At 52.2% G+C, this 27,747-nt stretch overlaps 3 protein-coding genes across 3 annotated transcripts; 2 read left to right on the top strand and 1 right to left on the bottom strand.

Annotated features, from left to right (window-relative positions):
* Positions 1 to 1,054: 1,054 nt before the first annotated feature.
* Positions 1,055 to 12,151, top strand: P3H3 (prolyl 3-hydroxylase 3; the record flags this gene model as incomplete). Its single annotated transcript, XM_082490497.1, has 15 exons — positions 1,055 to 1,483; positions 1,791 to 1,943; positions 2,649 to 2,838; positions 2,969 to 3,100; positions 3,985 to 4,118; positions 4,408 to 4,497; positions 4,799 to 4,851; positions 5,064 to 5,122; positions 6,271 to 6,395; positions 6,520 to 6,615; positions 7,593 to 7,743; positions 7,906 to 8,023; positions 10,521 to 10,596; positions 11,021 to 11,161; positions 11,451 to 12,151. The coding sequence occupies 15 exons, from the start codon at positions 1,055 to 1,057 to the stop codon at positions 11,658 to 11,660; spliced, it is 2,157 nt and encodes a 718-aa protein (XP_082346623.1). The 3' UTR covers positions 11,661 to 12,151.
* A 6,167-nt stretch (positions 12,152 to 18,318) lies between these two features.
* Positions 18,319 to 23,370, top strand: GNB3 (G protein subunit beta 3; the record flags this gene model as incomplete). The annotated part of the gene is made up of 9 exons (XM_082496069.1): positions 18,319 to 18,375; positions 18,970 to 19,008; positions 19,181 to 19,287; positions 19,400 to 19,463; positions 19,580 to 19,742; positions 19,844 to 19,910; positions 20,864 to 21,065; positions 22,232 to 22,448; positions 23,264 to 23,370. 9 exons carry the CDS (start codon positions 18,319 to 18,321, stop codon positions 23,368 to 23,370), a joined length of 1,023 nt encoding a protein of 340 aa, XP_082352195.1.
* Positions 23,371 to 24,912: 1,542 nt separating this feature from the next.
* On the bottom strand, positions 24,913 to 27,539 carry CDCA3 (cell division cycle associated 3). The gene is made up of 4 exons (XM_082495127.1): positions 27,401 to 27,539; positions 27,178 to 27,310; positions 25,711 to 25,832; positions 24,913 to 25,306 (listed from the first exon to the last, which is right to left on the bottom strand). The coding sequence occupies exons 1-4, from the start codon at positions 27,512 to 27,514 to the stop codon at positions 25,166 to 25,168; spliced, it is 510 nt and encodes a 169-aa protein (XP_082351253.1). The 5' UTR covers positions 27,515 to 27,539; the 3' UTR covers positions 24,913 to 25,165.
* Positions 27,540 to 27,747: the final 208 nt, after the last annotated feature.

The raw sequence follows: 27,747 nt of genomic DNA, 5'->3' as shown, positions 1-27,747 counted from the left end.
GCAGCAGATGCTTAGCAGCCCGGGGAAGGGAACATAGCCCGTAGAGGAGTTGTCATGGGAGACTGGGTGAAAAGTTTTCCTGTCCATTTCAGGGGAGACTTAGGCTGCCTACACCTAAGCAGGAACGGCCTCTTACTCAGCAAAAGGTATTGCTTTGAGGCAACCCGAGTCTTGAAAACAATGAAATTCTCTCCAAAAACACCCTGGCCTGTAACATCTCACTTCACTGGTGCAAACTGTTGATTCCACTGTGAACTCTGCGTGAAACACAATGGCCCAAACTTCTCACCCAAACAGGAAAGCTGACAGAGCCTCCCAGGGGGAAAGTCCCTGACTTTCCACACCGTCAGAGTTGGTACTGGTGAGGTCTGCAGCAGGCTCCTGCCCGGCGCAAAACTCTTGGAAGGGAGGTGCAGAGGTAGTATGTGGGAGATGGACCCTCTCCTGCCTGGTGCTGCCCGTAGTTCCAGACATGGGCAAGGGTTTGGCTGCATCGGCGGGGCTGTGGGAGACAGGTAGCCCTTCACCTCCAAAGTCCTTCTCTGTGTGATGAGACTTGCTCTATGAACAGTCGAAGCGTGGCCTCCTCCCCGGCGTGGATTCCAACAGATTAACCATAACCTCTTACGAGACATCTCGTTGGAGGGGTCCGGGTGACCCGTACCAAAGGGAGGGTTGGTGCTGGGGGATGCTCGGCGAAGGACCACGTCCGACAAGGAGGTGCCGGGGCGCTGCTGGCCCACGCAGGACCAGCAACCGGGCTGCTCCCGGCGCCCACCTAGCGCCGGCAGGTCTCAGCTGGCGCAGCCGGGACCCGGTCCCGTGGAGAGACGCGGGGCCGAGCCGGGCCTTGCCCTCGGCAGCCGCCTTCTCCCCCTCGCCCCTACCTGGACACCGAGACGCTCGCCCGCCCGCCCACCGCGGCCCCGGCCCGGCACCGCCCGCCGGCCCGCCCGGCCCGGCCCCCTGGGTGGGCCTAGCCCGGGGCCCGCCAGGCCGCCTCCCCGCCCCGGACCCCCATCTCCTCCTCCTCCTCTTCCCCGGCGGCTCGGTCATGGCCTCCCTCCGCTGCCTCTGCCTCCTCCTCCTCCTCCTCGCCGCCGCCGCCACGTCGCCGGGCCGCCTGGTCCCCTACGACCTGCTGTACGCCGACGGGGTGCGGGCGTACTTCGCCCGGGACTGGGGGCGGGCGGCCGAGCTGCTGCAGCGCGCCCTCCAGAGCTACGCGGGGCTGCGGACGGCCCGCCGCGCCTGCCGCGCCGCCTGCCGCCGGGAAGCGGCTTTCCTCGGCGGGCCGGCGGCGGCGGCGGGGCCCTGGGAGGCCGCCCTCTTCGGCCGGGTGCTGCAGCGCGCCGACTGCCTGCAGCACTGCCTGGGGCGCCGGCTGGGCGCCGCGCCCTCCGCCCACCGCGCCAGCCTCGCCATCCGCCGGGACTTCGAGCAGAGGGAGCCCTACAACTACCTCCAGGTGGCCTTCTTCCAGGTGGGGACCACCATAGGGCCTCCCCCACCCCGGGGTGGGCTTCCCCCCACACCCCCGCCCGCCCCCGGGCACTCTGTCTGCAGAGGTGGGGTGCTGCTTCTGGGCGGCTCTCCTGGTGGGCCACCGGCCAGTGGAGGAGGTGGTGGGCAAGGACTTGCCAGCCCGGCAGACAGAGGGGCCGTCGGGGCAGCGTGGGGCTCAGGCGCCTTGTGGGTGACTGCAGGGAGCAGCTGGGGTGAGAGGAGGGTGTGAAGAGAAAAGGGGTCCCCGCTGGAGTGTGACGGGCGCTGCCGCCTTCTCTCCACAGCTGAAGAAGCTGGATCAGGCCGTGTCCGCCGCCCACACCTTCTTTGTCGCTAATCCCCAGCACCTCCAAATGCGGGAGGACATAGAGAAGTACCGGCGTATGTCAGGGGTGAAGTCGGACAACTTCCGGGACCTGGAGGCCACGCCGCACTGGGTGAGGGTTCAATGCAGAGCCAGGCATCAGCAGCTCTTGTCCCATCCTAGGGACTGGCCTTGGACACTGATCTGTTCCCACAAAAGGGCCATGGCTTGAGACAGGGCCCCCATACATAGAGTCATGGAATGGTTTAGGCTGGAAAGGACCTTTAAAGATCACCTATGCCGACCCTCCTGCCATGGGCAGGGACGTCTTTCAATAGATCAAGTTGCTCAAAGCCTCATCCAACCTGACTTTGTGATGGGGCATTCACAACTTCTCTGGGCAACCTGCTCCAGTGTCTCACCTACCTCATCATAACAAATTTCTTCCTTATGTCCCATCTAAATCTACCCTCTTTCAGTTTAAAACCGTTGCCTGTGGTGTCGCTACAGGCCTTGGTCAAAAGCGTCACTCAGTCTTTCTTATAAGACCTTTTTATATTTGAAAGCCTGCAAGAAGGTCTCTCTGAAGCCTTCTCTGGAGGGTGAAGACAGTTGCAAGTGTGACACACAGACTTTCTGGTGACAGTTATGTCAGGCTGCAGGGTCTTGGAGAAGTATATTTGGCTTAAGTCCAGAAGGTTTGCTGTCACTGCCTGGTGGGCTGTGCATGACAAGGCAGGCCCCTAGATGTCAGCACTACCCTGTGAGCGACTCAAAGTCCTAGGGCATCCTTTGGTGTCACCCACACTGATGGGGGACCTGGATCTGTCTTTCACAGGAAGCATATGAGGCTGGGGTGCAGCACTACAATGCAGATGAGTACCTGCAGGCTGTGGCCAGGCTGGAGGAGTCACTCACAGAAGCGCTGGCAGCACTGGAAGAGTGTCGTGCCCTGTGTGAAGGGCCTTGGGAGGATGAGGACGAGGAGGAGGAGGAGATGCAACCTGGCCTGTACGAAGCCATTGCAGGTAGCGTTAGAGGCACAGAGGTTTGGGTAGGAAGGCCATGCTCCCCACACTGGACGTGCCCCATTTCCCAGCACTCCTGTCTGGAAGAAGTGTGAGCTACTACTGCCTTTCTTGGTCCTCTCTCTTGCAGCCCATTACATTCAGGTTTTGAAGTGCAGACAGCAGTGTGTCCTTGAAATTGCCACAAAGCCAGGGCGGATTTCTGCCACAGAAGATTTCATACCCTCTCATCTTGATTTACTGCAGTTTGCCTATGATCAAGGTAAGCAGAGCCACAACCCAGCGGGTTATGCTGTGGCACCCCTAAACTTGCCCTTTGCCTCTGGACCGGGAGGGCAGCATGTCATAGGGAGAAGTGACACGCTGACCTGAGCTCTACCTCTCCCTGCCCCCTTCTGCCCCCGACTCTTCCCAGAATCTCTCTTCGCTTGCTTAAGCCTGTGGCCACCTTGGGAGAGGTTCCTTGTGGTCTACTTCTTGTGCAGCTTCTGTAACGTGTGGCTCTTGCCACTTCTTTCCTTCAGCACTCTTCATTTCAAGTCCTTCCTCCAACTATCTGCTGTGTGTTTCATACCCTCCTTTTCAGTACGTGGCTCCAGACTGGGCCCCCACTTCCTATCTAGAGCATGCGCATGCATCTCAACCATAGTGATCCTTCTGAGTCAACCCTGCCTGCCCTCACTGAACTGATGGCCTGTCCTGAAATTGGTCATCCTGTCAGTCACTTTCACACGTACATCAGCTGTTCTCTTGAATACCTCTGCTCCTTCCCACACTGACCCAACTGTCTCTCATCTTCTCTGTCAGACCATTGGTAAAACTTGTACCTCAAATAAGCCTCCAGACCCCTCATCATGTCTATTGGGTGAGGGAGGTGGGACCGTCTTTTTTCCAAATATATACTTATTTTTTTCTCTGTCTCCTCTGAACGAGCTCCCAATAAATATTGAAAGTTGGCCCATTCTTTACCGGGCTCATTCCCTGTGTTCTCCGCCCATCATTGGGTAGAGGCCCAGCTAGGCAGCTGTAAGGCCTCCTGCTGCTGGGTCCTGACTGGGACATTGGGTGCTGCTGGCCTATACATATTCGCTGCTAACGTCAAGACTTTCAGAGACATATCTTTGTTCTGTTCTGTCCCTGCCCAAGTTGGGAACCAGGCATTGGCTGCTGAATGTTCTGCTTCCTACTTACTCTTCTATCCCACGGATGAGCCAATGTTGGAGAGAATGAAACAGTATCGCACAGAACTGGGAGAGGACACAGTGATCACAGCCAGAGAGGTAGTTACAACCCCAGGTCTGTACTTCTTGGCCCTCCCCTGTCCCATACGAGGGGATCACAGTCCAGGAGACAAAAAGGGAAACGTGTTTCACTGCAGATGTGTGCCAAGCCTGGGACTGAAGAAACTGGAGCCTGAGTTTACTTGTAGTCTGTACCAGGCAGGGTCCCTTCAGGACAGAACCGGGCTTTCATAGGGCACAGCAGTGTGTTGGGGCAGGTTTCTGTCCTGGACAGGGATGAGGTTGTCTTTTGTGGGGTGATTGTTTGACAGCCTCTTTGCTTCCTTAGAGTATTCAACATTATGTGCAGAGATCTTTGATGGAGAAGAAGTTGCTTTATTACGCAGTGGAGCATCTAGGAGGAACTTTTAACGACCCTGTAAGTAATCGTATGATCTTAATCTTCCTGCCCTGATTTCACCAAGACAGTTGCCAGAATTCACTTCAGTAGCATGTGATCCAGAAAGGATCAGATGCTGATGAGAAGGGCCCTCGAGTCCTCATAAGGTGGATCTTTAAGGCCTTTCTGCTAATGATATGCATTAGCTCAATCTGACTGTCATCAGAAGCAGGCTGGAACCATTGGTCTGCTATTCAGTGGAGAACGGACTGGCTGTTTGACATGTTCCAATGTGGGAGAAGTTTGTTGTGTACTGAACCATCTGCATTTGTTCCTACAGGATCTTTGGACTCCAGATGAGCTGATTCCTGAAAACCTGAAGGAGAAATACAGGTAAGGTTGGCCAAGTTGACTAGGACTGAAATACAAGTGTTGGAAGTAGGGGATGGAGTTGGACTGGCAGGGGTGGTACAAGGAACAGTAATACCTACTGAGGAATGGGCAAAATAGGAACACGAAGGGTGTGAAATGCTACCACAGAGGAGGGTTATGTGTAGCTCTGTGTACTGACAGCCTTGGTCTCTGTTTTTTCCCTTGCTCCCGAGAGAGGATCAGGAGAAGCAAAAGCAGGAAACTCTGGATGTGGAAGAGAGGGAGAAGAGGGGTGAGTAAAAGAGCTTGAAGAAGGACTTAGATGCAGTCAGCCAGGCTAAGTGCTGTCTTTTCTTCCATCCTCAGACATTTGAATGCTAGCTTAGATGCAGACTGACTCGAATGGCTCAGCAAGTCTTCTCACTCTTTCTTTTCTCCCTCTTTGATGCATGTGTAATCTTGCAAAATCTCCCTGCATACATCTCTGGGATGGGAACTCAAAGAGCACTGTGGCTGGAGAAGCTGAGAGCAGTGGTGCCTGAATACGTGACAAGCCTGTGGACATGCAGATCCCTGTTCAGTGTGGCAGGAGTGTCTACACCAAACCTGGTTCAACTCCACCAGCTCAACTTCAAACGACATTTTTCTGAAGGGCACAAGGAGAGATGGGGGGAAATGGAAACTGGACACAGACTATTTGGCTTGGGCAAGTCTTTCCCTGAAAAACACAAATCCATATGTTTTGTGATTGAATGCTATAGGCTGCAATGCAGAGTCCTGTGTTCTTGTTGGTCCTCTATTACGTGTGGACACACAGCCTCTTGCAGGGCTTTGTCCTAGAGTCTTTCCTTGAGGTGACCCCAAGTTCTCTGCTGTGACACATGGGAGAGCAGATCATTCTGAGGGTCTGAGTGCCTTGGCATTCCTGACCATCCAGAGGTCAGAGGGGGGTGAAAAAAAAGGCCAAAGATCAAAAGATTGAATCACCAACTAATACCCATTGTTTCTCTTTGGGGCTGAAGAAGGTAGAAGGATTCACTGGAGATAATTCTGGGATAAGATGTGTGATTGAAAGGAGGGTTGATGGAGGTGTTTACCTGCTTCTTTTCTCCAGAGCCTCACCCCAGTAGGCTGGACCTGTTCTGCTGCTGCGATCCACAACTTCCCCCAGCTCCCTGCTGCTCTCCCAGCAAGCCCCAAGTTTCTGCTGGCTCCTGAAGCACTCGCTGTAGGCCAGCTTCCCCAGCTGATGCTCTGGTTCCCCTGAAGCATGTGAGGGGTGCAAGTGGCCCAGGTCTGCGAGGAGTGGGCACTTCTGGGGAACTGTCCTGTCTTCTCAGAGAATGTATATCTCCACTTCCTTATCCAGGCTGGGGGTTGGCGTCTGAGGACTTCTCATCCAAAGCTTGCTCATGCCTGTCTGTACTCGCTTCTCAACAGGTCCTTTGCCTTTTGAGGGTATTGCTGTCACGATGGATTCCCACCAGATGAATGGAAGCCAGAGGGTTGTGTTTGACAGAGTGCTGACGGAGTCTGAGTGTAAGGACCTTCTCCGGTTGACAAAGGTGAGGGCTGGATCTTGTAGGAGCTCCTGTATGTGTAATTTCCTCCTCAGCAGTCAGGGCTGTAGTGTTTCCGTGGAGGAGAGATGGCAGCCTAATATGTGTCATCTGTATCCTTCTATTCCAGGCAGCAGGAGAAGCAGGAGATGGCTACCGGGCAAGACGGTCACCTCACACTCCACATGAGAGATTTGAAGGGTTAACTGTTTTGAAAGCCACGCAGGTAAGTGGCTCTATGAGCCTGCCACCTCCTTGATTGTCCAGAAAGAGCGTTTACCACCTGAGCATTTTTCTCTGTGAAGTGCACTCTGGATGGGGTCATGGGTCTGTTATCTTCCTCACAAGCACATGTGCAGTCTCCCCTGACCTTCTTTCATGTTTAGGCATATTGTACATGGAGGGCTTGACTCTCCTGTGAGACAGGGTTTCAGAATTGCTACTTGTCCTTGTGCAGTAGTCTTACAGACATGCTTAGCTTAGAATTGGAGAATAAATGAAGGTGGAAGGAGCCTCTGGAGATCTCTAGTCTGACTCCCTGCTCACAGCATGGCTAATTCCAAAGCTACGTGAGATCCCTCAAGGCTTTGCGCAGGCAAGTGCTGAGCATCTCCAAGGATGAAGATTCCACAGCCTTTCTGGGCGCCTGTTTCAGTGCTGCACCACTCTCAGGAGGATGACATTTTTCTTTATGTCTAGCCGAAATTTCCCTAGCTGCAGCTTTTGCCTGTTGCCTCTTATCTTTTCAGTGTGTTCCTCTGAGAAGAGACTGTCTCCATCTTCTTTATAACCCTCTTTTAGGTGGCAGGAGACTGTAGCTAGATCCTCCATTGGCCTTCTCTTCTCTAGGCTGAAGAAACCCAGCCCTTTCAGCCTCTTTTTTCAAGTCATGTGCTCCAACATCCCTGCCATCTTTAGGCACTTCACTGAAGACTCACTCGAGTTTGCTAGTGTCTCTTGTGTACTGGGGTACACAAAATGATGCTGCATTCCAGGTGTAGCTTCACATGCTGAGTAGAAGGAAAGAATTGCTGTGCTATACAGGTGTACTCCTGACTTGTATTTACATGAGAAAACATGTTCTTTTCTTACATGTGTGACCACAAGACTTTACATGGGTCTCTTTTGTAGTGTGTACGTGTATCATTTCTTAAGAGTGTCTTTGTATGTAAGTATTCTAACAGGCTTGTTTTTTACTTGTAGCTGGCCCAGAATGGGGACGTGGACTGGAGAGATGCCAAATTGCTTCTGCAGGCCAGTGAGAAATCACGGAAAATCATAGAGTCCTATTTTACTCCTGGAAAGAAACTCCATTTCTCATTCACACATCTTGTGTGCCGCACAGCTGTAGACGGTAAAGAATCTTTCACCCTATTAGTCCTTGTCTCCTGAAGAGTCTCCTCAGTCTCAGCCATGTGCTCTCAGGAGACTCTCTCCTCTTTACTCTCACTGTGCCCCTTTCTCTCTGCCTTATTCTTTCTTGAATCTAAAAATGACAATATTCTTCCCTTTTCAGAGGAACAGGAAGGTCGCATGGATCTAAGTCATCCTGTCCATGCTGATAATTGTCTCTTGGATCCTGAGGGGCAAGAGTGCTGGAGAGAGCCACCTGCCTATGTGTACAGGGACTACAGGTAAGACAAGAAGAGGACCTGCATTAGATCTTGTGGAGATCAGAACATCGCCCAGGCCCCATCAGAGGATGAGCTCAGCTTATAGAAACCAGTTGATGGGTTGTTGACTCAAAGCCAGCCAGGGCTGTAGCATCAGACAGAAGGCTGCATCAGTGGCTTCAGAATGAGGTGTGAAACACCTTCCCTAGACTGGGAAGAAGATCTGAAACTTCTCCCTCCTCACAGCCATCATTAACAGAGAGCAGAACGAGGCTGGGAGGCTGCACGGACTAGAACCGTGATATCAAATTGTTGTCTTGTGGGCCTACCACAGTACTACAGCCTGCTGCCAGCCCTTACGATAGTCTGTTTCTTCTAATCAAGTTGTGTCTTTCACAGTCTTCCATGCATTACAGAAGAGGGAGAGCCAAGCTCCTCGGATTCCTTTGTTTGAGTAGTCAGCGTACTTTGGTGGCTATTCTCTCAGTTCATCTTTCAAGATTCGCTGCCAATACTTTGTGTTGTTTTTTTCCATTCCATGTGAGATTTTTTTTCCAGCCTGTGGCAGATTTTGTTACTCTTTTGTGAAAGAACCTGAAACATATTTTAAAGATGGTGGCAGATGTTGCACACTGCAGCCAAATGAGGTCACTTCACTACTGTTGATTCCTCCTATTTACCATCCCATCCCTGGGCACCCAGAAATCTTATTTGCCTTTTCTTTGAGTGGTAGCTGTACCCAGAGCAGAAATCTTCTGTGGTAAGAATGTGGGACTTAGAGGGAATTCCAGTATCACTGAGTGCATTTCCCTTCTGATATAGACATTGATTTAGTACAGTCAGGTTGTAAAGTTACCAGGCTCTGTCATGTAACTGGTTAGATCTCTGTCCCTCTTGTGGGAAAGCTGTCCTGTCACCTCACTCCTCCCTGGGTAGTGGGCTTCTCTGACTTCTACTTGAAGGTATGTTAAAATATCCTCTTTGGATCAATGCCACTGAGCCATTTCCAGAAGTATTCCCGTCTTCTTGCAGAGTGAATTGTGATTGACCAACCAACTCACAAGGGCTGAGCTTTTCCAGTGTCCTTTTGAAAGAGGTCCCCGTGCTCCAAACTTCCTGGGTCTCTTCTGTGTATTTGTGCTAGGGTCATTAATGGAACTATTGCACAGGATTGGGGCCAGGGGTCCTAGAGTCCCAGTGATCCTCCTCCAGGTGAACCTCATTTCATTGCCAGTGGTACACTAGTCACTGTGTGCTGTTCATATGCTTTTCTTCACCTTCTCTGTGTTCATTAGTAATTTCTCTACTGGCATGGTTCTGAGTGCTTTTACCAGAGTCCAAACTGCTGAGATTGAGCACGTTGTCTTTCCTTGGGAAATCAACTCTTTTGTCAAAAATTGTGTGGCTAACCCAGTCTGCTTTTAGTATGCCCATGTTACATTTTCATACTGTTTTCCATTTACCTCTTGTAGTTTAATTGTCCTTCTCCTCAGAAATGGAGTCTAAACCCCTGCAGACTACTGAGGTCAGGCTAACAGGCCTGTTTAAGCTTCAGCCATTATCTCTACCCTTCTGCCCCTTCATGCACATAAGAGCTATCCTTGCTTTTCTCCAGTCATGTTACTACCCTGACTTTACAGTCCTACTAAAACCCTATGGCAGAAGAGCTATAACTCCTGGGTTTCAGGGCTGGTAATCCTCTCGCAGTCTTTATGTCCTTAACATTTTGCTTCAGGAGCCACAGTCTTGGTTTCTATTTCTTTCTCCCAGTCCCATTAACGAGCCTTTCTTGTTCCTGACATTTTCCATTGGTGTCATTGAACACCAAGAGGAACTCAAGTATTTTGTGGTCTCACCTGCACTGCACAGTGGCCTCACTGCTTCTGTTTTTATCTAAGAGTAGTAACAAAATTTCTTGTTTTAATTTTCTTTTCTGCATACACTCAGCTTCTTTTTGACCATTCTTACATTATCCTGAAATTCATTGATTCTTAAGACATGGCTTTCTTTGCTGATAAGTCTCCTCTTTCAGGCTTTGGATTATTTCCAGTGTTAAAATGTAACATCATGCCAGGTCAGAACCAAGTCTATCTAGCCCAGGGTGTTGTCACAACAGTGTCACAGATGCATGCTGCAGAGGATTTAAAAAAAACCTAAAACAGGACAAGCGCGTAGAGCTAACTCCCTGGCATACTCTCCTACCCCTAACTCCCTGGCATACTCTCCTACCCTCCTTTGGCTTCCAGCTCAGGGACTCCTCTGAGTTAGGCACTGCTGTATTTAACACCCCAAATGGATTCTCCTGTTAACTGGTCTGGTCACTTTTTGAACCTGTGATATCGTTCGGGTGCCACAGCCTCCTGTGACAAGGAGTGTGGGGAAGCACCTCGGAGGAATGAGCTTCACCGTCCATATGTCCTCTTTCACAGAATCACAGAATCTGCTAGATCGGAAAAGACCTGTAAGATCATCTAGTCCAATCATTAACCTAACACTTTTTCTTTCTTTTTGTCCACAGTGGCATTCTCTACCTCAATGATGACTTCCAAGGTGGGGGCCTTTTCTTCACTGAAATGGACACTGTGACTGTCACAGTAAGTCTAGGACTGGCCAAAAGAAGGAGGGAAGACTGAGGGTGAGGCTCAGTCTGGGGTGGAGGAAAGTAGTTGGTTGTTGGATCCCACCACTCCAAACCAAATTCAGCACTGATGCTCTGGCAGATTCAAATAGGGACACCTAAAGGCAAATTGAGGCAAATCTCGGACAGAGGGGAGGTTAACTCCTTTCTAGCTGAGATGTTCCAGGCTCTTGCAGTCTGTGGGTGTGTGTGATGTAGGTTGTCCCTTTGATTTCTCCCTGACCCTCCCCAAGGTCTACCTTGCTCATAGACTGGCAGTGGATGCTCAATGGCTCTCTGCTGTTCCACGTTCCCAGAGGCAACGTTACCTTTGTACAACGACCATATACCCCAGAGCAGGGGGCTGCTGGTTTCATTGTCTCTTCTGTCTCTCCTGTCAGGCTGAGGTGCGTCCTAAGTGTGGGAGGCTGGTGGCCTTCAGCTCTGGCAAGGAGAACCCCCATGGCGTGTGGGCAGTGAGCCGCGGGAGGCGCTGCGCCATTGCTCTCTGGTACACACACTCCCAGGAGCATGCTGAGCAGGTAAAGGACTGTGCTGAAGAAACAGGTCAGAGTACCTCCAAGTTAAAACAAATGCCTCTGAAGAATGGCTTGTGGGCTTTCCTGTGGGGCTAGTGCAGCTGCTGGGGGTTGTCCTCTGACCAGGTACCTGGTAGAGGGGCCAGCCTGTGATGAGTCCCGCAAGAGAGAATGGGCTCTGGAAGGGTTGGATGGATGTGACAAAGATAAGATGTGTCTTATCAGCACCTGTGAGCAGGACGAAGACTCTAGCAGGGAGAGGTTCACATCGTCTCTGTCTCTGTGGCCGCAGGAGCGGGTGAAGGCAGAGGAGCTGATGGAGCAGAGGGCTGTGGAGCAGGACCGGCCTGATGGAGAACGTCATGGGGCTGATCACAGCGGCAGATCCTCCTCCAAGCTTCCCAATCCCAGTGGCGGAGCCAGGCCCACGAGCCGGAGACACAGTCCTGGCTCAGAGAAGATGCAGCAACCCAAGGAGCTGCGGGCCAGAGATGAGTTCTGAGTACACAGAACCACAGAGGCAGGACTGGCACACACCATGGCCTGGCAGGTCTTGGGATTACTGGGACCACAGAAGCCTGGAGCAGTGTATTAGCATGCTAGAGCTGTAGTGATGGGGAGGGATGTAGCTTTCTTCTCTGTGACATCCCAGCAGTTGAAAAATGGGAGCAGGGACATTAAAGTCCCTGACATATTAAAGTCGGTGACACCAGGAACTTTCTTCACTGCCTCACCAACGTTTGTGTCACTCAGAAGTAAGACGGCAGGGTCTCCTCGCTCCACTCCTCTCACTGCCAGCTTCTTGGTCATCCAGGACCAAATCCGAGAGGGGAAGGAGGAGCCTGGAGTCTTTCAGCAGGGGCTGTCTCACATTCAGGAACTCAAAACAGAAGCCTGTGAATTTCCTAGGCACCTGCAAACTCCAGAAACTTGCAGTTTGTCTGAGAGAGGGAAGGTGAGGGACTGTGAATATATGGAATAAAAGCAAAATGCTGGACACAGATGTTGGTGGGAGCTTGAGTCTGTACACCAGGAGGGAGACATGCACACTCGTGGCTGATGGAAATTTAATTAACAAATGGTAGAAGGCGATTGAGCCCTCAGTGAAAGAAAACAAAGTATTTGTCCAGATGCCAACCACTTCCGATAAGGGAGAGCAAGAGAGAAAGTCAGCTGTGCTATGACTAACCTGGAAAGGGTGAGGAGTGCCTTTAAGAAAAAGCACTTTATGCTCACGTTTCCCTGCAGCAAGGCTTCTCTTCCCTTTTGGTTTTTTTTTTCTGCTCCATGCACCAAATTGCCCCTGAAAGCAGAAGAGATATTTTGTTTATCATTTTCCACCCTGATACAAAGACAATCTGCTGTCACGGCCCCGGGGATTAGTGTCCCAAGATGGGATTATATTGTAGCCAAACAGGAATTGAATGGGGTGGATGTGGAGTATCAAAAAGAGCAGTGACCCTTTTCCTGGGAAGCATTAGAGCCAGAGATCAATCTGGGGTCATGACATACACAAGCCTTGATGAGAGTTGTGCATGGGGACCCCAGCTGCAGTTCAGATGGAAGAAATCTGTAGGGCCAGGGCCAGTGGTGTAAGAGGTGAGTGGGTGATCCCCTCATCGCTGTTGGCACAGGGCCCCTGCTCCATGCAAAGAGAAGTCTTTCCTCAGTCTAAATCCAGGCACTTCCTTAACATGCAGGCTTGGGAAACCTGCACTGGCAACCCTTTTTGCCTCCTGGCCTCCCCAGGGTCACCAGAAAAAGACAATTTGATGTGAGCATTTCAAATTCCTTCCCCCTGGCAGGAGGTCCATGACACTCTAGCACTTACACTGTCCATCTCAATGATTTATGTGGGGGCGCTTGCTGGTTCCTGCTTGACAAGGGTGTATTGGGGGGTGAGGGGCCAGTGTCCACATCTCTGGCTTGCTTTGCCCAAAGGTGGCCTGGGTGATTAGACTGATGGCCTCCTGACGTCAGATGAGATCCGTTAAAAGGTATTTATCTCAGGCTTGGGCCAAAGCCGCGGGAGAGATTAAAAGAGATTGAGGCCAAGATAATCCCCTCGCAGCATCCCACTAAAGTGGCTGCCAAAAGGCACGCCACCAAATCTTTTGCCACCCCTGGCCCCTGTGCCCAGTTCTGGTTTTCCCCATTGCAGAGCCCAGTTTGCTGCCCAGAGCGGGTGTCACCCCAGCCCTGCCGTGGGTTTTCCCTTGGCAGAGCCACTGTGGGTGACTGCATCCCTCTTCCCACCCTGCCCAGGACACAAGTGGCACACTGTCCCCAGGAAAACGGGAATTCCTGTGGACTGTGAGGTGCAGCTAGCCCTGCCCCAGTGACTGATAATCCTAGCCTGTTCTGGCTAATCTTCACTTTATTAGTTTGTTGCTGATTTAAACAGAGGGAGTCAAATCCGCCTGTGATGGTTTCTTTCCCTTCAGGAGCAGTGTGCTACTCTCTCTTTTCACCCCTCCCCATCCACCTGCTTTGCATTACGTCCCAATCCGATTTCCCCAAGTCTCTGGTGTCTGATTTAATTTGCCTGACGCTGCTCCTGGAATCAGCCCTCCCCCAACCCCTCCCGTCCACAGCCTTCCAGCTCCCCATGGGGAGATCAGTCCTGGGAGAGGCTGAGGAGCAGAGAGGGAGCAAAGGACCTGCTGGGTGGACGGGCAGGACTGGTTGGAGAACGCACGGGGACAAGGGTTTTCTGGCTGGTGGGGAGCCAATCTCATCAGAGGAGGCAGACCGTGAAGGTCCCATCCAGGGGGGACTGCGACTCACCTTGTCCTACAGATCCCGGTAAGGATGCCGCCTTGTTGTGATGCCTGAGGTCACCTTGGTGAGCCTGGCACTTGGGACCCTGGGTTTCTTGGTGTGATGCTGTGGGGTGTTTTTGCACATGGGCTGATCCCATCTGAGGATGTGGGAGGGAAGATCACGGCGGGGAAGGAGTTGCGGTCAGCACTGAGATGTATTTATGATGACAAGGGGCTTTGCACGGGATGGAGTTGCTTGTTCTTCCCTCGGCAGGTAAATCTCACCAATTTCCAGACTGGAACAGTAGGGTAGTGCCTTCCCTGAGGGACCTTGCGCTCACTACCCGTACACGGTCCTGCACTCCCAGGGCACCCCTCTGCACACCTCTTTGAAGCTGGCTGCTTCTCTGGCTGGAGAAGGAGCCCTCAGAAAGCAAGGAGCAGAGCAGGGTAATTTTACCCTGGCCTTTGATCTCCGTCACAGGAGAGGGGGATCATCTCTGTATCCGGCTCTGCAAGGAGCCCAGGGTCACCAGGGCGAGCATGCGAGGCCAGCCGGGGATTACACAGAGACCCAGAGATGCTGCCTATTAATGCTCACTCCTCCCTCCTGCACCTTTCCCTTTTCTATTTACAGCCCTCTGCCAGGATCCCACAGAGGGACCACCCCCTCCACAGTGGGGGGGAAGCTACCCAGAGGATAGGAAATAAGGGGGTTCACCTCCCCTTTCTTCCCACCCGTCATTTGTGCCCCTATCCCCACAAGGGAGTGATGCTCAGTATGAGAGCCCCTGGGGTGCAGGCTGGGACCCTGCCATGGCGTGGTGCTACTGCCCTGAAAAGTCATGGCGTGGCAGCAAAAGGCGGAAGGTAGATGATTCCAGACCCTCCTCAGCCTCGCGCCACAGTGGAGGCATTTGGTCTGCTACAAACAGACACCCAAAGGCTGAGGGTGGGTCTGGTTGCCCACAGACAGGAGCACTACAGCAGGTGCCTCCAGCAAGCTTGTCAGAAAAGGCAGGAGGGGAAAGAACCGTCACGCTGGAGAGCAGAAGAAATGAAACGTGGTTTCAAAAGCTAAGAACTGTGAAGTGGATGAGCACAACCAAGGCAGAGCTGAGAAGAGGGCTGGCGTGAACCAGCTAAGCCCAAACTCTGTTTGGCTGTGCCGTGCTCCTCGGTGATGCTTGTAGGGGGCACAACTCTGGACGAGTGCTGGTGCCAAGGTCCTCCTGTGAGTAGCTGTTTGCAATGCTGGGGTGGTGGTGGCGAATTGCTTTTTCAAAGGTACCAAAGGACTTAGTTTCCTCCACTGTTTATCATCCACCTGAAAGAGCCCTTACTTTGAGAAAGCACTGAGCGTGAACCACTTAGAAGCCTTTCCCATTAAAACCACGTTGGGTAGCTAATATGAGCAACCATGAGCTGATCCGCGGACCTGCAAGAAATGTGCATCCTTAAGGTCCTGCTGGTTCACGGCAGGAACGTGCCTTGGCCAGACTCCCAACTCCATTCCCCATTCCTCTGTTCTTCCCCCATTTGTTTCCCCATTTCCTATCCTAAATTTACATGACCGTGTCAAGCCACTCATTTTGCACACCTGCAACGGTCCTCCTGGGAGTCATCTGCACTCCACTGGGGACCAGGTAACTCACTCTCCACAAACTGCACTGGGACGTGATGGCTGGAGGCGACAGGCGAAGCTGAAGCTATTATTATCGCTCATCTGTGGCTCCTTGTCCTTCTGAGGCTGAGAACAATTCCCAACTTCATTTAGAGTGTTCCCTCAAAGGGATTTAAAGGTTCGGACAGAGTCCTGAACCTGAGCTGCACCTTCTCTATATTTAGCCCTTTTTATCCGTCCTCGACGTCGTGCCCCTGCCCTTTGATCTGCCTACTGGCTCCGAAAGCCCCTCATCTGGTTGTGCAACTTTACAGAGCAGGTGCCTGTGAACTGGCGCTCCCGTGTTCATGCCAGAGTTGAGAAAGAAACACCTGGGGAAGGGAAGAGAATGGTAAAAAAGCAGGAGAGGTGCAAGGGAGACTGGGGATCCCATGGGCAGTGAGGAGGACACGCAGCCAACTTCACCTGGGGCAGAAACTGGACGGAAGAGAGAACAAGGCTTTCATCTCCATGCAGGTCTGGGTGGGTAAAAACAGAAGGCCACAGAGACAGATTAGGGCATGTGGATGGACAGTGATCTCAGATGGCCAAAGGTGTGTGAAATAACAGCCTGGAGAGCTTGGGCACCAAGCAGAGGAGACTGGAAGGAGAGAGTCAGAGGGAAGAGGTGGCCCAGCAGGGAAAGGCAATCCAATGCTTAGGGTTGATGGAGGGGAGATAGGATCAGTCCTAGGGAAAACTGAGAAAGAAGAAGGAGTGGACCACAATGGTAGGACTGATCTCCACAGGGTGGCTGGAAGTTCAGGTTTGCCACTTGGTGCACTGGTAGGCAATGACCAGAGCTGGACACGGTCTCCACAGCTTGACTGTACACTGAAGCTGAGGGGTAAAAGCCACAGGATAAGGAGGATGTGCAGCCTCCTACTGAAAGCTGAAAGGCCTTCCCCAGCATCTCCCCAGTCTGTCACGTAGCTGAGAGATGGCATGGGGTGCCCAGCCCCTTCCCAAAGCAGGGGTGCATGCAGGTGGGATTTCATGGCCAACATCACTCAACCAGGTGCAGCTATGCATCCTTGCTGGGAAGAACCCCCTCATCACTGTTCTGTCAAAACAAGAGAAAAAATAAATGGTGGAAACACCCAGCTCAGGTGCTGGTCTGTCCCCATCCTTCAGCCAAGAAAGCCACAGAGACATTCAGGGGAAAAGATTCTGGAGGGAAACCTGAAGAGGTCTATGAAGCAACAAGCAAAGGCAGGATCTGAGAGCTATCTGCATGTGCTTGCCCGCAGCAAGAGAGCAGCCTGGAATGGAAGGACCCAAAGACATGTTGGCTGGAAGAAACAAGTCCTTCAGGCAATAGGCCAGAGGGGCGTCAAGGCAACATGACCCACAGGGACTAGAAATTCTGCAGATGCTGCTGGAGCGTTTCTTGGCCTTGGGGCGAAGTACTGGTTCTAATCATGAACAACACCTGGAGCACATCTGGACACTCACACCTACCCAGGAGAAAGATTGAAGCAGTCAAAGACCAGATTTGTCTACAAGATGCTAGAATCACTAGTGAAGTTTTAAGTGCATGTAACAAGAAAGAGACAACAAAACAGAGATGCTGTATAATCATATAGTGCACCTGCATCTTAAATATGGATTACAGTTTTGGTTCACTGCTCTCTCTGCAAAAACATATCATCTATACTCTGTAAACAACTGAAAAGGGCTTAGAGAACAACAGAGGTAATAGGATGTAACGGCTTACATGGGAGGAATGACTAAGTGTGCTCTGCAGTCTGGAAAAGAGATGGATGAAGACGGATATGACAAAGATCCGTAAAATACCAAGTGATGCTGAGAGACCATTTGTTTGCTGATTCTTCCAACTCAAAAGCCAGGGGCCACCAAGTGGAACTAGTGCCATTGGGGACTAACAGAACCAGGGCCTTCTTTGCAGAGCCTGACTCTACACTGTGAAAGTCATCATCTTGGGGTACTGAGGATGCCAAACTTTGACACAGGCACAAAAATTGTGCGGACAAATGCACAGAAGAAAAGTCCATTGAGTACTTGCATACCATAATGCTGCGTCTAGCTTTAGACATCAATAAAAAGCTGGGGTTAGCAAGGTAGGAGAAATACCACTATCTGCTTCTGTTATAGATCCTTCCCTAGGCATTTGCCTTTTTTTTTTTTTTTTTTGCGGGGGAACTAGAAGGGAACCCTGAGAGAGCATCTCAACAGCCCCCTGATTTTCTTGATGGTCAAAGTGCTGGTGGGCACTGCCTGGTGATGCTTTGCCTAAGTCAAATGATAGGCAAGAGCCATTGGGCTCACTCCATGAAGTTTCCTGCTCCTGGAGCTGAGAAGGACAGCTTGGCCATGGACAGGGAGTACCTGATGAAGAGGACCCAGGACTCGGTAGGGCTTGGAATGGAGAAGTTGAAAATAAAGAAATGAGGGGGCAAGTGTGGCCAGAACCTCAACAAGAGGTTCTGGAGGTCTTCAGCTTCCCAGTGTACATGTAAGCAGGATCCAAGACCAAATGGACATTTGATCAGGCCCAGTACAATCATCCCAAATACTAAGGGCTTTGACCAGATACAGCATGGCATTACCAAGCATTCAGCCAAGAAATGGTCGTTAAGCCTTTAGCAGAGATGCCTAAATTTGCATAACTGAGCACTCATATTCTACCTTTCTACCTCACATCTTTCTCCTTTGATTTGTTTCCCCAGAATCAAGGCTGCCCCACGTGGAGGAGCCACCCCTAGGTCAGAAAGATGGGGGAAATGGAACAGATGAAGCAGGAGGCTGAGCAGCTGAAGAAGCAGATCGCGGTAATGCCAGCAACTGTCATGAAACTGATGAGAGATGTCTGCCCCACCCCCCACCCCACCCCCCCGCCATGTCCCAGTTCTCCTCCTCAGTCACAACTTGGAGTTGAACTTTCTCCATCTACATCCTTGGAGCCCTCTGCAGTTCTGTACAGCCCTTTAAGTGCTTAATGGAAATCTTCGTAGCATAGTGAGGGAAGAGGGGGAGGGGAAGGGAGAGAAGAGGGGACACTGCAATGGTGAGAAGGAAATGGCCACTGACATTGTGTCTGCAGCGAGCCAGAGAGTGTAGGGTGTCCCCAAGACCTCCTCTGCCTGGGAGGCAGCTGGTATTCTGCCAGGCAGGAGAATCCATGGAAAGGGTGTTGCATGGGAAACTGGGTCCTGACCAGCTTTTGGATCACCTTCCTGATGTTTGACTGGTGCCGAGGTGCCCTAGTCACAGACCAGGATCCCCCTGCGCTGGCCACAGTCCAAACACAGCAAAGCCACAGTTCCTACTGGTAGCAACCCCCAGGCTATCTCCCTGAATTTCAATTGCCATTGCCTTCACCACACGGCATTTTTCTGTTTCATCTGCTCTTGTGTCTTCTCCAGGATGCCCGGAAAGCCTGTGCAGACACAACGCTTGCTCAGGTAAGGGACAGGGCTGGCTGGGCAGCTGAGTGCGTGTGTGGTTCAGCTAGCACCACTGCAAGGAAGACTGTCTCCCGTTGGGAAGCAGAGTTAGGAGGCAGAGATGTGGGGAGCGGTAAAACTCCCACCAGTCCAAGATTAATTTTTTTCTCTCCCCCGACTCTTTCCTCAGATTGTGTCTGGAGTGGAGGTTGTTGGCCGCATCCAGATGCGGACCCGGAGGACCCTGCGTGGGCACCTGGCCAAGATCTACGCCATGCACTGGTCCACGGACTCCAAGTGAGAGACATGCTGCTTGACCTGCTGGGTGCAGGGCAGCACATGGGTGTGAAGGGCAAGGCGGCTCTGATGGGAAGAGAGCTACTAATGTGGTCTTGTTCCTCTCTCACAGACTTCTGGTCAGTGCCTCACAAGATGGGAAACTGATTGTGTGGGACACGTACACAACTAACAAGGTAGGAGTCAGGCGGCTGCAGCGAAGCAGGATGCTGGAGTGGGTCTCCTCAGAGCTAGTGCCCTTGCCCTGCTCTTTCTGCTGCCAGACTCCCGACACGGTTTCTTGTCCTTGCAGGTTCATGCCATCCCTTTGCGTTCTTCCTGGGTCATGACCTGTGCCTATGCCCCCTCGGGCAATTTTGTGGCCTGTGGGGGCCTTGACAACATGTGCTCCATCTACAACCTCAAGACTCGTGAAGGCAATGTCAAAGTGAGCAGGGAGCTCTCAGCTCACACAGGTGTGTCTGCTGCCTGCCTGCAACCTGGGTGCCCTCTGTTTCCAAACCTCACCCTTCTAGCCCTGTCCCGTTTCTCATATTTGCTTGTTCCCACTTCCCAGGTTACCTCTCCTGCTGCCGATTTCTTGATGACAACAATATTGTGACTAGCTCTGGAGATACCACATGGTGAGTGTTATCTTCCGCATCCTAGTGACATGACCTCTGGCTCTTAGAGGCACAACGCACATCAGCAAGTGAAGCCCTTTTGCTCCACGGTCCACTATCTAAGGACAAATGGCTTCTACACGAGGATGCCACAGAGAGCACCTTAGGAAGCCAGATCCATTCTTCCTCCCTTGGTGGAGGCTATTTTAACCAGGTGGTTATTTTCCCAGTTGAGGCCAGGTCAAGGTGCAGGTCTACTGATGAAGCGGTAGGGACCATGTTGTCAGCTCTCACAAAGCACAGTGTCATTCATCCTGGGACAGAAAACAGCATAAATTTATGTGGAGCCCACATACTTGCTCCACTTCTCAAGTCTTGCCTGCTGTGCAACAGACACCTACAAAGGCGGTACCTGGATCCTCTGGTTCCTGGCTCTCAGGTCTCACTTGTGCTGTGACTCTGAGGAGTGCTGAGTCTTTATTCACCCCCACCCCATCCCAACACTTGCTTTGGAAGAACCTCTTGATCAAGGATGAGTCAGGATGTGGTGTTTCCAGCAGAGATCAAGGTTACATGGGGCTTGTTCGCCTGGCTGTAGTGTGGGATCCTAGTGAACGTGGCCCGTGCGTCCTACAAGCATGGCTACGGCAGGCCTTTTTCAGCTGTTTGCCTGTGGGTCCCTCTTACCTCCTCTCAGTATTCCCTTCAACTGTTGCAGTTACGGGAATACGGTCAAACCTCGCACACCCCCAGCTTTAGTCTAGCTCTGCTTTGGCAAAGGTATGACCAGCAACAGCTGTGAAGGTATCTCCTGCTGTATAAAACTGACTCCAGCGATACTCTCGACTGTTTTCCCACGCTGTAGCCAGGCCCATGGCTTCCCTCCTTTTGTTTGCAAGTGGGACAACTCTTCAGCCCAGCTCTACATCTGTTCTGCCTGGGTTGGCTCTGAGAAATTCTCTCCTCTCCCACAGCGCTCTCTGGGACATCGAGACAGGGCAGCAGAAGACTGTGTTCCTGGGACACACCGGCGACTGTATGAGCTTGGCCGTCTCCCCAGACTTCAAACTCTTCATCTCTGGGGCTTGCGACGCTACTGCCAAACTGTGGGATGTGCGGGAGGGCACCTGCCGTCAGACCTTCTCGGGGCACGAGTCCGATATCAACGCCATCTGTGTACGTATGCCATTTGCACAGTGGTGGGGAGGCAAGGAAAACGGAGGGTGGACCGACTCTGAAACAGGGTCTTGGGACAAGGTTGAAAGAAGCTGTCACAGTTGTGTGGGGAATAAAGGTCTCACAAGACCTTGGCCCCATGATCTAGCCCGCAGCAGGGAGGGCCTGAGTTCACTGAGGTTTGGAGGCTGCCTCTTCCCGGGCACCGGGACACCAAAGCATCTAGGTCTGACTCAAAGCACTGCTTGGACTCAGCCAGCACACCGTGGTCTGTGGAGCTCAGCACCCTATCACAGGTGCTGGTGCGGCTTTGCTCATAGCAGCTGTTGAGAACCATGGTTCGGGCATGCTCCAGGAGCCCTGGCACCCGCCACAAGTGAGACAGCAAGAATATCTAACTCAGCTGAGGGTCTCGGTCAGCTCCAGACAGCAGAGGTGGGAACTTGGGATCATAGGGAGATCTTCTGAAGATGAAATCCTCACAGGAGGCAGCACAAACATTTGGGGACAAGTATCCCCCTCTGAGGCAAGGAGTCAAACCAGAACCCTAGAGGTGGCAGGACAAGAAATGTGTCAGTTTAATCCCATGCAGCTAACCAAATGAGTCTGTTGGCTTCCTGCAATGTCCGCTGCTTGAACCACCCTCCACTGACTTCATTAGCACAGCTTTTTTCACCTGGTCCACGGCTACCCTGACAGATGCATGGTTTTCTGCCATACCTGCTCCTGAGGAGCTCTTTTTCGCTCCTCAGAGCAAGGACACAGAAAAGGGTTGTGTATGAGAAGGTTGGGGTATGAGGATCAGACAGAGGAAGGCTCTCGTAGCTCTGAATCATGCCAGACCCCATCTGGGGGATAATGGGTGGACACTTGTCAAGCCCTGAAATAACAGCTGGAGTTAAAGAGACAATGATCTTTCCTCAAGCATTGGGATGTCTTGCAATAGTTCTAGCCCCTAGACCACTGGCTTTCTTGGGGTGGAAGGGGTTTACTAGGTCTTAGGAGAAGCATCAGTGTTCCTTTTCAGACTCAACTTTTATGATCCAGTGTCTTGTCCCACTGGGTTTTCCTACCTCCGTGTCTTGCTGGTGGTTTGCAGGGAGGTGAAGAGTTGAGGAAATCTGTAAGGCACAGCCTGATTAAAATCTGGTATGTGCCCTTCTCAGTTCTTCCCTAATGGTGAAGCCATCTGCACCGGCTCAGATGATGCCACCTGCCGTCTCTTCGACCTCCGGGCAGACCAGGAGCTCATAGTGTACTCTCATGAAAGCATCATCTGCGGAATCACATCGGTCGCCTTCTCCCGCAGTGGGCGCCTCTTGCTTGCTGGATATGATGACTTCAACTGCAACATCTGGGACTCGCTGAAAGCAGAGCGTGTGGGTGAGTGGCTCCTGGAGGTCCCGCTTTCATTCCCTCAAGGTCTTCTGTCCCTACCAAGGCAAGGAAAACATCTTTATTTTTCCTAAAAGGGGCGCATCCTATACTGATTGAAACCAAACAAAGCTTCCTCGCACTTAAGGAGCACACCATAACTAGTGCAACTCCCTTTTGTGTAGAATTATTGTCTCTAATGGTTAGGAAGTCAAGCCTTTAAACAGCGTTTCAAGGGGGAAAGGAGCATTAAAGTTCCTATTAGCTAAAACTGCTCATAAGCACCAGTAGTATTTCCCACTTTCTCCTAGCCTCTGCCCTTTGCCAGCTACTCACAGTACCACTTGGTGGCCAGGCACCAAGCTGATCATGGACCTGGCCTTCCATCCAACATCTTTGGATACTCCCTGATGCTCATACACAGTATGCACACAAGTGCAGTTTTTCTTTCAGATGTGGCCCCTAGCCTCTGAAAATTTATAATGCATCCACTAACGGCATTGCTATTTCTCAGTCTTATCAAGGAAGCCATCCTTTCTTAGTCCTACCATTGCTCCAGGGTGAAAGCAGTGGTATGAGGATTCAGCTAGCTGGATCTTCCCAAGAACGTTGTTCTTTGGCCAGTCCCATGGGTGGTGGTTGAATGCCATTCATAAATGTTCTTCTGCACATTCATTCTTATTAGCCACATACTGATGGTAACATGTTCTGCCGGAACAGACAGCATGATACACAGCCTACGATGCGTGTCATCACCATGGTCAACCCCTTCGTCTCTCTCAGGCCCCATTTCTTCTCCTGACCTCTCTTCTCTTCCCCCATAGGAATCCTTTCTGGCCATGACAACAGAGTGAGCTGCCTGGGGGTGACGGCAGACGGCATGGCTGTTGCCACTGGCTCCTGGGACAGCTTCCTCAAGATTTGGAACTGAGGACGGCAGCAGAGAGGGAAAGAGCAGCGGAAGCACGGCCCACAGCCCGAGCCCACGCAAACAGCATTGTCACGCTGAGCACAACAGAAACGCCTACCTACCACTCCAGCTTGTCTCTAGACGCCGGTCACTTGTAGGGGTCTCCCAGAGTGAAAGGGAAAGGAGAGGTCAAGGAAGGGGAGCAGGGGAAGCTGGGGAGCAGTAGCACACACACCAGCCCTTCTCTGCACCTCTAAACAAGCCCAGCAGTTTCCAGCCTCGTGCAGGCTCGAAGACCTGCAGAGCACTGTTCATTGTATCTCAGGACTTTACAGTACAGCTCAGACACCCTGCATCTTCCTTCAAACACCTCTACCCACATTGGCACCCATCCTTCAGAGGACCCCTCATCCACTGCCTCTGTCCCAGACTAAGCTCTGTCCCCGATTTGACTCTACCCAGTTTCTCTGTGCCGCTGTCCTGTATCCCTGCAGCCAGCCTCAGAGACGTTCTGGGTTTGAGATTTCTATCGTGCAACCTCAAACAAAAAAGCTAGTGTAAATTTGGCTCATTTTCCGTTGGGGGAGACTTAGCTCAAGTCTTATCTATGCAAAAACGGGGGAAAGGTAGCCCTCAGACCTGCCAGAATACCAGGGAATATTATATTTATTCTTATTTATTGTCTGCTTCTTGCTGTTCCTTCTCTTTTTGCCTCACTCCTGCGTTGTGTGGTGACCCTGTCTAACCAGTAGCCATCAGCCCCAGTTTTCAAATCTGTAATAGATCTTCATAGCCCAGGCAAATAAAGAAAGCTCACATAAGCACTGCAGGCTGTGTTCTTTCCAACTTTGCAATGAGCTACTGTCAACCTAACTGTCCTTCTGTGACTACTGCCTGCCAACCCCATCCAGCGAACGTTTCATCTGCAGGCCTTGCTCTACCTCAAAGTCCCCAAGGGACGGTGTTCCTCACTTGTGTTTTAGTTGAGGCTTGCTGCCCTACAGTTGGGATAGAGAGCTGAAAATGCACCCTTGGCAAACCTTGGAGATTTGAACTCAATTACAGGGGACAGCTGTTATATTCAGCCCCTGTTCGACTTGTTGACTCATAGCAGCATCCTGGGGGCCCAAGGCTCTGCTGGGGGAGTTGGAGGTCAACAAGGTATAGTGATTTAGCAACAGAAGGTCAAGATATTAATGCACCATACTATCTCATCCTCTTTTGGATCCCACCCTCACACTTGACCCTTGCAATAGGCTGCTGTCCTTCACATACATTAGTTTCAGGCCCATGCAGGTGCAGCAGAACTCCAGAAGTGACATTAGATCCATCAGTCCCCTGCAGAGTTGCGGTTTCCCAGCCCACTCCCTGGTACATGGGTTCAAGGGCAGACCCTTCTCAGCACAGCTCTATGATGGCATGTTATAGGCAGGGGACAGAGCTGAGTGTTAGGGTTAATGGAAGGTTGAAATATTTGTTCCCAAGTCCTTGTCCCCAAAGAAAGCATTGCACCAAGCAAGCAAGGAACTCCTACTGACTGATCAGGACACACATACAGTCAGCAAAGGTTTAATACAAATTTATTTGCGACAGATAAGAACTCTACAGTAAATCAATACAGCTGATATATACAATAGAAGACTCAAAGTCTGTACTGTACATAAGATGCAAAGAGAGAGAGAGCGCTCTTTCCCCAACAGGGATAAGTGAGAAGAATGACCACAATTCTGGAGTTTCAGTCTATTGAATTTCCCACCCCTAGAAGACTCCCGAAACATAGAAGCAAATTACAGCAAAATCTTGGAAAAGGAAATATCTAGTTCTCCACAAAAGGACACTGTTGGTTCTCTTTGTTCAAGTCACTCCAAGCACAGTTCCCAGATTTGAGAGTCCTGCTCAGATCCACTGTCACTTCCTTCTTCTCCCCAAGGTTTTCTCCCAACACGTGCCTCTTACCCTAGAGAAAGAAAAAAAAAAAAAGCCAAAAATACAGGGTAAAACACAAGTTAATTGGCAGTTAGTTAATTTTCAGTGCAACACGTAGCCCATTTCCAGGCCATTCAGCTTTGGCTCTCTTGCAACAATGTCTAAAGAGTGAGGGACTTCTTTCTACAGCCTGAAAAGAAGGGACACACTGAAATGTGCAATATCATGGTAAGGCTAAGGATACAGACATTGAACAAGACTCGGATGCATCTAGGGACAAAACCAACCCACAGAAAAATATTTATGAAGTCACTAGGCTCTATAGGCCTAGGAGGCCCAAGTTCCAAACTGGGGCCCTAAGAAATACAGCATTGAAGGATTTGTGGTTTTTCAGTCCATTCTCCCTCCCACAGTAAGTATGACAATAAGCTTTACCTGGCGAGGGGCAGGAGCACTCGGGGAATTATCATCTTGTAGGATGCTGAGGGGAGAGCGGCCAGTTCCACCAGATGTTGCCATGATTTTGTTGTTGGCCTTGCGTCTTACAGGCTTGTTTCCTAGTGACAGAAGGAAACATGTCAGTCAGTGTGCCACAACAAGGGTAGAGGGTCCTCGATTTTAAAGATCTCTTGGCCTTTATGATCTAGCTTGCTCGCCTGCACAGCAAAGAGTGTTACAGAAGGACTTCCAGGTAAAGGGATCACAGAAGTGTTGAGGTTGGAAGGGACCTCTTGAAGACATTAGTTCCAACTCCCCTGCTCCAGCAGAACCACCTAGAGGCAGTTGCCCAGGACCATGTCCAGATAGTTTTTGAGTATCTCCAAGAATGGAGACTCCGTAACCTGTCTGGGCAACTTTCTCCAGTGCTTGGTCATCCTCACAGTGAAAAAAGCATTTTCTGATGTTGATGTGGAACCCCCTGTGTTCCAATTTGTGCCCATTGCCTCTGGTCCTTCATCAGGCACCACTGAGAAGAGTGCGGTTCTCCTTTACATCCTCCCTTCGCATATTTATACATACTAATAGGATGCCCCTGAGCCTTCTCTTCTCCAGGCTGAAGAGTCCCAGCTCTCAGCCTCTCCTCATAGAAGACATGCTGAGCACAGAATTTTCTGAAACACAGGCTATATCAGAGACTCTCAGCACCACTCTTTCATAGCACATAGATGTGCTTCCCACCCTCAGTTCCCAGCTCTTCCCAAGGAGAAACTTCAAGGTCCCACCGAACAGGCCTCCACAGTTACGAGCCTGTCTCAGAGAGGGGAAGAGCTGACATTTACCTCTTAAGGAGGTACATTTACCTCTTGATTTTGACTACCGATTGAAAATGTAATTTTTCAACTCCAGAGAGAAATCAGTTCGACAGAAGAACAGTTCCCAAAAGGGGAACTCCATCCGCCAGCTGCAGACGCCCAAGACTACCCCAGGCAGTGGGAGACAGGTAAACCAGGGAAGGGGGAGGAGCAGACAAGGTCTCTGTAAACAAGCGGGCCTGGGGAAGGCACATACACACACCCCACAGGGAGCCACAGGTGCGTGTGTCCCCCCACCGGCCCAAGCACTTACCCGAGGAGAAGCCAGGCCCGGCAAGGCGGGCCGGCCGAGCCGGGGTGGCGCTGGCAGAGGGCGAAGGCGGCCTCTCCGCCTCTTCCCCCGCGGCGACAGCAGCCGCCTCCGGGCCTCCCGCTGGCGGGCAGCTCCACTGGGTCGGCTCCTCGGCTGCCGCCTCCTGTGCGGGGCAGGCCGCTGCCGGCGGCGCGGCCTCAACCCCGAAGGCCTCGCTGAGCTGCTTCACCAGGCGATCCACGCTGTCTGCTGGGGATGGAAGGAGGAATAGAAGACGGGGTGAGCCGCCGGGCCGGGCCGCGCCCCGCAGCCTCCCCGCCTCCCGGCCCCACTCACCACTCGGCGCGGCTCTCATGGGCGTGCGGGAGATGCCGGGGGTGGGCGAGCGCGGGTCCCAGTCCTGGCAGGTGCCCGCCGCCGGCTCGGCGGAGCCGGACTGAGGGCTGCCTGCCGGGGGTGAGCTCACCACCTACGGAGAAAGCGAGCGTGGGGGCGGCGGGCCGGGGCCGCCGAGGCGAGGAACGGGGCGAGGCAGGGTGGCCGGCGGGAGGACACCTACCTCGATGGGCGTGCGGAGGATACCGGCGCTGGGGGAGCGGGGGTCGCTGACGTGTGCCAGGTGCTTGTTGCGGGGGGCGGCGGGGGTGGCCGGGGCGCTGCCAGAGAGCCCCATGGCGGCGGGCGCCCGGCCGCGCTGCTGCCCTGCCCCACCCGCCGCCGCGATTCAAATCTCCCGCGTGCCAGGCGGCGCCGCCCCATTGGCCCCCGCGCGGAGGCGGGGCCCACCCCCGAGCCCCGCCCCCGAGCCCGCCCATCTCCCGCGCGGGGGGCCGCCCGGCAATTCCGCAGCCTCCGCCCGGCACGTCCCGCCTCGCCCGCCGCCAGTCCGCTGTCAATCTTCGGCGA

This window comes from Vanellus vanellus, assembly GCF_965231255.1.
Source record: "Vanellus vanellus genome assembly, chromosome: 1".
Classification (NCBI taxonomy): Eukaryota; Metazoa; Chordata; class Aves; order Charadriiformes; family Charadriidae; genus Vanellus; species Vanellus vanellus.
The sequence above is the reverse complement of the archived record's forward strand: the minus strand, read 5'-3'. Positions and strand labels throughout refer to the sequence as shown.